The 12,077-nt window shown below is 56.5% G+C and overlaps 1 protein-coding gene across 8 annotated transcripts in view; it reads right to left on the bottom strand.

Annotated features, from left to right (window-relative positions):
- Window positions 1-5,526: 5,526 nt before the first annotated feature.
- Window positions 5,527-12,077, bottom strand: part of Adgrb1 (adhesion G protein-coupled receptor B1) — a 72,828-nt gene continuing 66,277 nt past the window's right edge. For 4 of the 8 annotated variants that reach the window (XM_076556077.1, XM_076556074.1, XM_076556076.1 and 1 more), the window contains 5 exons: window positions 10,788-10,827; window positions 7,748-8,451; window positions 6,967-7,002; window positions 6,682-6,792; window positions 5,527-6,316 (listed from right to left, as the gene is read on the bottom strand). In XM_076556077.1, the coding sequence (XP_076412192.1) occupies window positions 6,119-6,316; window positions 6,682-6,792; window positions 6,967-7,002; window positions 7,748-8,451; window positions 10,788-10,827 (1,089 nt within the window). In that variant the 3' untranslated portion in view covers window positions 5,527-6,118. Of the gene's footprint in view, window positions 6,317-6,681; window positions 6,793-6,966; window positions 7,003-7,747; window positions 8,452-10,772; window positions 10,828-12,077 lie in introns of all 8 variants that reach the window. The other 4 variants (XM_076556078.1, XM_076556073.1, XM_076556075.1 and 1 more) reach the window with 1 other exon arrangement.

The following is a 12,077-nucleotide window of genomic DNA, read 5'->3' as shown; positions in this document are numbered from 1 at the left end:
CCAAGTTGACCACAGAACTTCCAGGAACCCAAGATCAAACTGTGGTAATGAATTGTCTAGTACGCTCTGGGCGCCCTGAACAAGCCAGGCTCCCAGGCCCCTGAGTCACACAGGCTCTGTGGGGAGGAGAGACTCTGAGGTGCAGGGAGGGAAGATTCTAGAATCCACGTCAGTGGTGATGAGCTTGGGTGCTGTCTTCCTCATTGCCTAGGCCTTATTTGGAGGTGCTTCCGCTGCGTGGGGTGCTGGCTGGCACATTTGCTAGCTGCTCAGAGTTTCTCCTGCCTGGTTATTTTTAGGGCCTGACAAAGGGGAGCCCGAAGCTTCTCGACTACTCAAGAAGCTTTGCGTTAAAAATCTGAAGCCCTGGGAGTCCCTGAGGACTAAGGATCCCAGTAGGGAATCTTAGACCCAGGGGGGGCATGTTTGGCATGGTGAAAAGCAGACTTGACCCCCTTTCCCTGATCATCCCTTGGTAGCCAGTGAGGCAGTAGAGGCCACCCTTAGTGCTTGGACCCTTAATGGGCAGGTACTCGGAGGCCAGGTCTGAGATGCCTCCAGGGTCCTAGAGTCCTCCTCAGGGTTGGTTCAGCAAGAATCTGAGCGCAGAGCAAACCAAGACCACAGAACTTTACGTCTATCTAAGAGTACTGTTTGGCCACCTCTGACCACGAAGAAAGCCAAGAGGTGGTTGAGCCTGGGTGGGGGTGACAGTTACTGGGCTCTCTGGGTGATCCATCAGCTGCCACATAACCTCATGGGCATTCAGGAAGCCACAAGGAGCTGGCACCTCTTCAGCCCTCATCCTCCAGCACAGCCCCCGCCCCCCACTCACTTCCCAAGGCCATAACAGAGTAGAGTTAAAAAAAAGGGAAAGTCTATCTAGCAGAAGATTCTGGAACAAGTCCTAGATCCAGGATCATCTTGTACATTTGCTCCCATCTGGGGACAGCCCTTGGGAAGCAGGACCTGGGGAGGAGAATGGGGTGGGGTGGGCGCGCGATGACATTGAAGGATAGAGTTTTCCAGGACAGCAGGAAGACTCACACAATGGAGCACAAGGCAAGTAGGTTAGATGCGAAGTCTCTTTGCCAAATTGGGCCCAGGAAGTGGAAGAGAGGTCACTGTAGGGGCGAGGCATTATGGAAAGGGGCTAGAGCAACTCACAGCCCCCTTTCAGAAGTGTTCACATTAGTCACAGGGGGATGAACAGACGGAACCAGGTAAGGAGGGGCATCCTCCGGATTGGAGGGGTGTGGGTGTTGATAAGAACTCAGTACCTGCTGGCAGCTGCTCCTACTGGCTGCACCCCCAGTTGACGCAAAGCCTTCCTGTCCTCATGTGTCCCTTCCTCTCACACACACACCTCCTTCACATCCTCCAGTCTGTAGGAGCCAGGAACAATGAACTGCGAGAACCCGGGTCCTAATCTCACCAGCACAAGGATCAGCCCCAGAGACCACAGTAGCTACTGTCTTCAGCACCACTGGGAGGAATGTCACAGCCTCAGCCATGACCATCACCACGACCACCACCAGCATCACCGCCACCCTTACATCTCCAGCACCATCACCGCTACCATCATGACTATCTGTTGGTGTTATCAACCCTGCCACCACCATCATCATCTTCATCACCATCGTTACTATCAACTCCAGGATCATAATCACCATCACCACCATCGTTCCATCCCCATCATTTGCATCACCACCACCAGCAGCGTCGCCATCATCACCAGCCTCACCGTCCTCATTTCTCTCACTATCCTCATCAATGCCATCCCCATCCTCACCATTACTACAACTCTCACCTCACCAACATCATTGCCACTACCATCATGACATCAGCATCCCCATTACCATTGTCGTTACCCTTTCCATCACCATCATCATCACACTATCACACTCATCATCTCCGTCACCATCACCCCCAACCTCACCATTATTATCACCACCACCACCCTCATCACTAGTAAAATCTCCAGTTTTATGCCTTATAAATCACACTTTCACCGTTACCTTTGCCCCTATAGTGTTCCAGCCATCATGGTGACCACCATCATCCCAAGTCCCACAGGTTCCCCTAAGGCAAGCGAGTACTAATGATGGCAGGTGGGGAGATGACAGAGCCAGCTCCTCCTGGCTTCCTGAATGTCCACAAGGTTACCAGGCAGCTTATGGGTCACCCAGAGAGCCCAGTAACGGTCACTCCCAGTGTCGTGTCTCTTGTAACAGGTTGCTAAAATGGGTGGCAGAGGTACTGAGAGGCTAGATCAGCCAAGTCATGCAAGAAGAACCCGGATAGATCTCTCTAGAGGCCCAGCCAGCTTGGGGCTCCACAGGAAAGGGGTGCCTTGTGGTGGTAGCAGCAACTGAGGATGGTGTCAGTGCCCTTGGGAAAGACAGCCATCAGGGCCAGTCAATGTTGTCAGGAGAGTCAAGTTCCAGGCACAGCCCCTCCTGACCATTAGGATGCCAGCAGCATCCTCTAATCACCCGGAGTCTTGTTCCTCACTGTAGATAAGATCTGCCCCCGTGCCAGGCGGTGGTGGCGCACACCTTTAATCCCAGCACTCGGGAGGTAGAGTCAGGCGGATCTTTGTGAGTTCAAGGCCAGCCTGGTCTACAGAGCGAGATCCAGGAAAGGCGCAAAGCTACACAGAGAAACCCTGTCTCAACCCCCCCCCTCCCCCGTAGCATGAATCTTAAAGGTTCTTACTAATAAAATCAAACCTGAGCCAGGTATTGGGGTGAACACTGGAAGATCAGAGAGACAGAACAAGCCACAGCTATCTCACCTTGCCAGTTCCTCAGCTGGTCCTGTTTCCTCAGGTTGGAAGCCTCTGAGTCCTCATCCAGAATGAATCCCAGCTGAACTGTGCTGCTTCAAAGCCTGAAAGCTTAACCAGCCACATGCTTAACCAGCCAAATGCTTCTAGTTTCTGGTCCTCACGCCTTATGTACCTTTCTGCTTTCTACCATCACTCCCTAGGATTAAAGGCTCACTTTCTGGGATTAAAGGCATGAGTCACCATGCCTGGCTGTTTCCAATGTGGCCTTGAACTCACAGAGATCCCAGATGGACTTCTGCCTCTGGAATGCTAGGATTAAAGGCATGTGCTATCACTGCCTAACTAGTGGCTTTTCTGTTCTCTGACCCCAGATAAGTTTATTAAGGTACACAATATTTTGGGGAACACAATACCACCACATCCCCCCGCCCCCCAAAAAAAGATTTGCCCCTGCTTGCCAGGTGTCAGGAGCATAGCACTCCAGAGAGCAAAGGGGCCTGAAAGAGGTCCATGGAAAGGTCCCTGTCCCCACAAGAGTTCTGGGCCAAGGCAACACTCAGGACAGGACTCCCCTTGGAATGCACATGGAGCCTGCTGGAGTGGGCCCCGCTGGAGCAAGGCCCAGGGTGCTGATGGAGCAGAGCCTTCACTGGCCAGCTTCCTCTGCCAAGGCCGGAAGTAGACAGCAATTTCTGTGGTGAGTCACTCCAGGAGGAGGCGGGAGAATCCTGGGCAGCCATGAGTCCTGGGCATCTCTTAGCACAAATAGTCCTCCGGAGCTGGAGGGCCTGCAGAGGAGGAGGGCGCTGCCTCTGGACACACACTGCATCTTGACAGAGGCTCAACTCCACTGTTCTGAGTCTCTCCCTTCATGCAGAGGGCGTGAGGGGCTGGGGTACTCCTTGTTGCTTTGTGTTCTGTTGCTGGTGGTGCTGAGTGGGCAGGGTCAGGGACGTCAGGGAGCTGGCTAAGGATGCTTGGTCACTCCGTGAGGACAGTGGTAAAGTCTGAGCAGAGCTCAGCCCTCCGGACCCAGACCTGGCCCACATGTACAGGCTGCCTGCATAGGCAGGGTGCTGGAACCTCAGGGCCTTCTCCATTTGCGCCCATAGGCCCTCCAAGCTTCTTTTAATGTTTAATAGCCAGGGGTGGGGAGGAGACCACGGTCCCTCAACTCACAGGAAGCCCTCCAGGTCTGGAAGGCAGGGTCTCTGTGCAGACTGTGCAGTGTAGTGTGATAGTGACATTCCATATAACCTGCAGGAGGCGCTGTGATGAGGCTCAGAAGCCTTCCAGGGCAGACATGTGCACAGGTGCACACAGGTCACATTAGCCGTGGCATGGTCAAGGCTGGATTATGTTTTGTTGCCAAATCTCACCAAAGCATGGTAGGTGGTGTGTCGGTTTGTTTGTGTTTTGCTTTGTTGTTGCTTGTGGTCTGTAGCTAGGGTTTGTGCTGGCCTCTGCATGCCCTTCTCTGGGCATCTCTGGACATGCCAACTTCTCACTTGCCATCCACCCACCCATGTTTGTGCACCCAGAGGTGTGCGTGGTCATCACAATTACCTGAGCTCACTGCAGTCACTGTGCCGACAGTGCTAATCCTGCCTCTGCCTGCAAAAAAGGATGCTTGTGTGTGTGTGTGTGTGTGTGTGTGTGTGTGTGTGTGTGTGTGTGTGTGTGTGTGTGGTGTCAAGGACATGCCCACAGTGAGATTCATAGGAATGAAGATTCAGATGAGGGTATGAAAACAACCCATACCGGGCTGTCCTCCTTTTCCAGCTCTTGATATTTTAGGGTGCCAGGGGCTCCATATACCCCTCAGGGCCAGTGGTCTGTATCTGCATTCCAGCTCAAGTTGTGGTCTGAAGGAGAGGCCGGAAGGGTTCTGTCTGCAGAAGTTCAGGTTTGCGCAGTCCCAGAGTTGGGGAAAGGAGGGGCCTCTGGGCTTCCCAGCCAGACTCCTTGAGTGGCTTCGGCTGCCCCCTGCTGGAAGCTCTGAGAAATGCAATGCTGAAGCTGGGATGGCATCGGGAAGGCGGCTCTGGTGGTTCTAAAGCCTCTGGTGATCTGACCATGCTCACCTTTCCCTCCCACATGCACCCCATGGATGGGCAGGGTTGCCATGGCCTGGGAACAGGAAGTACTTAGTGATGGACAACGGGAGTCAGTACTTGGCTGTGCATAACAGTGGGGCAGGCCTCTCCAAGGTGGGCTCTGGAAGGCTGCAGGCAGAACCCTAGACTCCAGCTACACACACTTTATTTCCTCTCACCATTCCAAGTTTATTTATTTATTTATTTATTTATTTATTTATTTATTTATTTATTTATTTATTTATTTATTTATTTAATTTATTTGGTTTTTCGAGACAGGGTTTCTCTGTGCAGCTTTGCGCCTTTCCTGGAACTCACTTGGTAGCCCAGGCTGGCCTCGAACTCACAGAGATCTGCCTGCCTCTGCCTCCCGAGTGCTGGGATTAAAGGCGTGCGCCACCACCGCCCGGCTTTTATTTTATTTTAAATTTTTTTATTGTTACCTGTTAGCTCCGTCCTTTCCAGGTGACTCAGGGGCCCGGGAGTCCAATGCTCCTGAGGTGGAGAACTGAGGTACATCCAGCCTCAGAGGACCATGTAAGGGGAGGGCAGACCCCCAGGGCAGGGCAAGCACACAGGGCAGGAGCTGCCACTGAGTGGGGCCAGGCTGCTACAGAGAACGAACAGACTATAAAGCACTGGGTTTTTAATTCTTTTTATTGAAGAAAAGAAAAGGAGAGAAAAAATAGATTCCCCACCCCGCCTCTTTCCAGAGTGGTCTCAGTCCAGCCCCTGGGTCTCTGGGTCAGGACCATGCTCTCTGCCTGGGTCTGGGAGGGGCCCAGGGTCCTGGAAGGGAGTGGGGGGGGGGGTCTGGCTGCTTCCCAAGGGATAGGGGTGTCTAAAAAACGGAGCCAGGCTGGCGGGCCACAGGCAGTCCTCTGCAGTGGTGGCTGAGGTGGGGGCATCCTGGGGACGCTGGCCACACCAGGCCTGTCCGTGTCCACAGCCGTCCACCCGCCCGCCTGCCCGCTCGGGCTTGCCCAAGGAGGGCAAAGTCTGAGGCACCGTCTGGCCTCTGGAGCCCTGTGCCCGCGGGCCATGCCACCTCCTGTCCTGTGTCTGGCTCTGGTCCCAGCACCGCGGGCCCTCTGCCTGGCCGCCTCTGAGCGCCCTGAGGCCGGGGCTGGACCCGGCCCGCCACCGCGAGCGCATCTGTGCCCGTCCTATGGTGGAGCGGGCAGAGCAGCATCCCACCTCCTGGCCCGGTGCGGGGCCACCGCCCGCCCGCTCAGACCTCGGTCTGGAGGTCAATGATGTCCTGGCCAACCAGTGGGATGGTGGCACCCGCCTTCTCCCACTCCACACTCCGCAGCTCCAGCGGAGAAGGGGGCAGTGGCTCCAGCTCCTTCTTCACCCAGGCGGGCGTCCCGTGGGGCTTGCGGAGGCTCTCCCAGGCCCTCTTGTTGGGAGTCTGCTGTTTCTCTGGCTACTCGGTGCCCAGCGACGTAGGCAGGGCAGGGGCGAATGGGTGTGAGTCCGTGGGAGGGAAGGGAGGAGAGAGAGGAAGTCTCTTAGGGAGGGATTCCCAGAGAGAGCAGCAACCCCCGTATCCCAGCAGCCCCAGTCTTGGCGGTAGCTTCGAAGCTCCCGTGATGGGGCCAGGGTCAGTACTGTGGGAATGGACCCGCCAGACAGAGCCGGGCTCAGGCTCCTCCTGCCCTGCCCTTTGTACATCGGAGGGGACAGCCAGCGCAGGGGAAGACCAACCAGGAATCTAGTGAGTGAGGGTGGGAAGGAAGTGGGCAGAAGAAGCTGGTGGCGGCTGGCGCAGAGCCCACCCACCCTCCTGACCTTGCTGCTGTCTGCGCCTGGCACTTCCTTCTCCTTCTCAGCCGCGTGCTGCAGCTTCCGGTTCAGGTCCTGGAACATGTCCTGGTGCCGCTTCCGTGTGTGCATGATCTTCTGTGGGTTGGGGCCACGAGTCCTGAGCCAGGATGGGCATCCACAGCCACCCCTTTGTCCCACCTGCTGCTGGCCCCCGGGCTCTGACCTCGGGCCCTTCCCCAACTCCCACGTGCTGAAAAGGCCCTGGCATACCCGGCTTGTCTGTCCAGAGAGAGAGACACCCGCACTTACCTCAAAGTCCAGTTCTGCATACCGTGATTTCCGCCGCTGCAGGAGAAAGGGGTTGTGTGCATGGGCAACGTGTTCCCTAAAACTGCCTGGACCACACATCCAGGCCCCCCTGCCTGACAGTTGGGGAGACACCAACCTGCCTTCAGGGGACATGCTGAGGGTGTATCAAGTACCCAGGCTGCCTGTTCCCTAGGGACAGAGGCCCAGCTCTGGGTCCGGAGGGTGTGCTGAGACCAAAGGAAAACCCCCGGACAATGATGACATGGGGATGGGGTCTCAGAGCCCTTACGCCAAGGCTACCCCAAGTTCTCTGGGTGCAGTGGGGCCTCCCCCCCCCCCCACTCCAGGCCTATTCGTCCCTGCCCTCCCTCTGAAGTGTCCAGCTCAACCAGGCTATACACCGGTCAAGGAGACCTGATCTTGGGGCCACACAGCTGGACCCCTAACAGTGAACTCAGGGTGCTAGCTGCACTGAAGAGGTTGAAGGACAGATGGTGGTACATCCTAGGGTGGGGCAGGAACTTCCCCGAGGGTCCCATCCTGACCTCAGACCCATGTCCTACGGGCTGATCAAGGCGCAGGGGCAGTACAAAGCACTAGGCTGACCACAGAGACTGTTGCTATGTGGAATGGGCGTGAGTGCATAAGGATTCTGTCCCTGGGCCAGCCGGACCCACTTCTGACATGCCCTAAACCTACACAGCCTGGAAAGCACCAGCCCTTGCCTGGGGGGCGGGGGTGTCCACCCATCTCTGCTCTGCAGACCCCGAACCACCCTCACCTCCAGGGAGCTCACTGACAAGGTGGCCACGTTCTCATTCTTGGTCCCGGCACCTGAACTGGGTCCTGGGTGGGCCGCAGGCTCCCCTGTGTCCCCCAGGCTGGGGGGTGCAGGCTCCAGGGTGGGTGGTGGGGGTATGGGCTGCTGGGGTGGAGGGGGTGGTGGTGGAGGTGGAGGTGGTGGGGGCTGGGCAGGGGGCACCTCAGGGGGCGCGCCACCTGGGGGCTCACGGGTAGGTGGGCTCCGGGTGGGGAAGCTGGCGTCGGGCGCCATGCTGAGGTGGATGAGGCGGGTTTGGGGCATCTGGTCAATGTTGATGCTGTACTTGGGCTCCTCCTTGGGTTTGGGCCGGAGTGTGGCCGTGGCCGTGGGCAGGATCACGTAGCTCGTGTCCAGAGCCTTCTCCTGGGCCCGGCTCAGCTCTGAGTCCAGTTTCTTGAAGATGTCTCCATCTCCGATAAAGGAGGACTTGGGGGCCTTGTCCTTCTTGAGGGTGAGGGAGTGGTTGGGGAAGTCGGGCAGTGGCCCACCGGGGTAGCGGGGTGAGCTGTGCAGGTGCAGCTTGGACACATTAGCTGGGAGGCTGTTGAAGGTGGGGGGCGGGCCCTTGGCCAGCTTGAGCTTCTCCTCTTCGGGCAGTGACGGTCGCTTGAAGGTGCCTGTGATGGTGGCCGTGCGGCAGGCTGCGATGTCTTTGTTCAGCACTAGTGGGGAGCATTGGAAAAGGCAGCAGAGAGGAAGAGGGGGGTCAGAGTGGTGAGGAGGGTCAGCAGCAGCAGCAGCAGCAGCAGCTGCAGCAGCAGCAGCAGCAGGGGCTCAGCCTGGCCAGCCACTGCTGCCACCCTGGTCTCGACCCACACCAGCCCTGACACCCACTCCAGGCCCATTCATTCCATGCTGGCACTTGGACAAAGTTCCTTTGCCTTTTCCAATGAGGATGGCCCACACGGGTCATCTGCCTGCCTCCCAAGGTAACCAGATTGTCACTCATACATAGCCCATCATGGCAATTCTGAAAAGCGAGCGAGGGTGCCCTCTGCTGGAAAGCACAGGAACTAGGTACTTCCAGGCGGGCAGAACAGCTTCTTCCAGGGAGCCCAGGCTCCCCTCCAGTACTCCCGCCGGACACAAGTCCTTGAAGGGAGGTAGTGCTTGGCATAGGTACATCAGCCCCAAGAACCACGAGACCTGGCACATGAGCTCAACCCCTCTGAAGGTCTCTCCTCCCTTGGTTGCTCCTGTGCCTTGATAAAGTCCTTCTTCCTGAAGTTCCCATCCATCCACCTCTCTTGGTTAGCTATCCCAAGCTGTTCAACATTTGGCCTGGGCTCCAGCTCACCATATATCCCATCTGTCACTTGTCCATCAGCTTAGCCCCACTGGCCAGTAGAGTATCAGACTAGCTCTGAGTCAAGGCAGCCATCCTCCTGGACGTGCTCTCCGGAGCAAGGTCACACCCCCTTCTTAAGAAGCCTGGCCCAGGTCTGCACACTGCCTGTTCTGGTCACACCTAGCCCAGCCTTGGGGCCCACCCACAGCTCTTACCATTTCATCCACTATGGTCATCCGCAACATCCTAGTTTCCCAGGCCAAAGCTCCCTCACCCCCAAGCTCCCTCCAATGACAACCTTTGGCTCTTCCAGACTATCCCCCACGGCGGCAGTCTGAGCAAGAATGACGATAAACTTGAATAAAGAATGAGCCCCATAGGCTCATATTTAAATGCTTCGTCTTCAGGGAGTGGTACTATTTTAAAAGGATGAGGAGGCGTGGCCTTGTTGGAGGAAGTGTGTCACTGTGTCACTGGGGGTAGGCTTTGAGGTTTCAAAAGCCCATCCCATGCCCGGAGTCTCTCTGCCTATCATGATGTAGCTCTCAGCTACTGCTCCAGTGCCTGCTTGCATGTCACCAGGCTCCCCATCATGACGATAATGGACTAAAACTCTGAAACGGTTAAGCCAGCCCTCAGCTAGCTTTCTTTCATAAGAGCTGCCTTGGCCATGGGGTCCCTTCATAGCAATCGAACAGGGATTAAGACGCCCAGAACTGTCCTCCTTCAGTCCTTCCCCAATACCCCAGCAATGGACTAGCCATCTTTCCTCTCAATCTGTATGCCTATCTCCAAGGATCAACAGCATCTCAAGGACCTTCTTGGCCTGCACACAGCTCATCTCAGCCTCTTCCAGCAGGGACTCTGCCTCATTATGGACACCTATCCACGGACACCTATCATGAGCCCATCAGCTACATTCAACCCACAGCATCTTGTGCTTGACAAGGCCAGCACCCAACTCCCAGTGCCGGGGGTCACCTCTCGGTTAGGCTGTGGAGCTGGATCACTGAAGGCCAAGGAAAGGTTTTTCTGCCCCATCCCAAGGTTACCTCCTCCAAGAATCCCATCCAGGCAGCAGCTAACATTCCCCCACTTGGGGACCAGATGGAGTAAAGCCAGAGGGCCCCTCCACAGCCAGAGATTGTCTACTATTGTCCTGGCCTCTGGTTCTCAGAAGCTATGACTTGACACTGGGAGCATGGGGGAGGCACTGAGCCCCTTCTTGACTTTGGAAGCTCAGTGCTAGCCAAGTGCCCCAGCAGCAGGTCCTTCCCCTTGCTTTCCTCCCGCTACTGAGGTCTTCCACTCGCACAGGGCAACCTCCCCTCTCCCACCCCGGGTTAACAATGAAGAAATGAAGACAACACAGAACATGGGTGCTTGAGGGAGGGCAGCAGGGGGGCAGGTGACAACGGAGTGTACAGGCAGAAGCAGAACCATATCTGCTCTGCCCTATGAGGAGGACAAGGGAGAGACAGACATGTGAAGGGGTTACCAAAGATGGTCCCAGCCCAGCATGGGCTCCATGACAGCTTTCTGGGGCTCACACCCACAGGACTCCTGAAGCCTCGGGGAGGAGGGAGCCCAGGCTGGGCCACGTGAGAGCGGGTGTGGGATGGGGACAGGTAGGGCGCATGGATGCTGGGAGTAAAGAAAGAAGCAGATGGGCCGACTGGCCACCGTGGCTCTCACCTGTCAGGCGCTCACCTGATCTACAGGCCAGATCCACATCCTTCTCAAAGTCAGTCTGCAAGACAGAGACCGAGGGCAAGATGAGGCCAGGGCTGGTGGCAAGTCGGGCTGCAACCTTCAGCGTGGTAGGAAGGGGGCCACCAGAGCCACACCCACACCTCAGAGGTCACAAATAGGCTGATACTGTCACCAAGAGCCCCAGCCCACATTATTAGTCCACGGGCCACATCGTGTGGCCATGCATCTGTTATGTTTGTCTATGCAAGCATGGGTGTGTCTGTCAGCATTCACATGCATGTGTGAGCTGTGTGTTCGTGGCACGTGTGCCTCGGTGAGGGCAGAGGACTGTACTGTGTGAGCATGAACACGTATGTTGAGAGTTTTGTGTATATGACTCACACTTCTGTGCATTTTTGTGAAGGAGCATATGCATGTTTCTCCATGCATCTGTTTGTGACTGCCTGTGTGTGCAAGCTTGCGTGCGTGTGTTCAACCATGCGTGCTCTCCCTCCAAGGCATCACGGAGCAGCCGGCCTCTGCCCCTCTGGCCATGCTCCCCCAAAAGCCATGCAGCCACCAGGGCTTCCAAAGCCTCTGCCATTCCATCCAAGACAGACAGCAGGGACAGACACAGACCTGGGCCAGCACCAGCCTCCCCTAGAGCAGAGACATGGTCCCCGCTGCATCTCTGAGGACAGCAGCTGGGGAGGCCATAGTGGTGACCCAGGACCACCTTAGGCGCTTGGGTCTAGAAGACCCATCCAGAGGCCACAGGGCTCCAGGGGGGTCAGTCTGGCCTTTAATCTCAAACTGGAGGTCTTTCCCTGAAATGCAGGAGCCAGGATGCTGGGAAGGTGGCAGTCATCCCCTGAGGTCAGAGGTCAGGCCAAGAGAAACATCAAGAGGAGGGAAAGCTGTGTCCCCAAATGACAAAGTACCTGTCCAGCTGACACTTGTTCCCTCTAGATGGTGGCACTGAGGCCCAGAGGGTTGGCCCTGTGTAGACACCACTTGGAGATGCTCCCCAGTGCCTCACTCACCCCTGGGGTGCAAGACATCTGGGACAACATACGGGTGATGCCAGAGGGGCAGGAAGCTGGCCAGCAGAGCCCAGGGCTCTGCTCAGAGGCTACTGTGCCTAGATCCCATAGTTGAAGCAGTCTGAATGGGTAAACTCACAGTTGACTTGTGCACAGTTCTGGATGGGCCGGCTTTGAAGAAGGCAGAGATGCACACCAGCCCCCACCCAACTCACCAACAGCCTTTCCCAGCTCAAAAAAGCGGATCGAGGATTTCCACTTGGCC

Source organism: Peromyscus maniculatus, chromosome 20 (assembly GCF_049852395.1).
Source record: "Peromyscus maniculatus bairdii isolate BWxNUB_F1_BW_parent chromosome 20, HU_Pman_BW_mat_3.1, whole genome shotgun sequence".
Taxonomy (NCBI): domain Eukaryota; kingdom Metazoa; phylum Chordata; class Mammalia; order Rodentia; family Cricetidae; genus Peromyscus; species Peromyscus maniculatus.
This window is presented reverse-complemented; position numbering and strand designations above follow the sequence as displayed.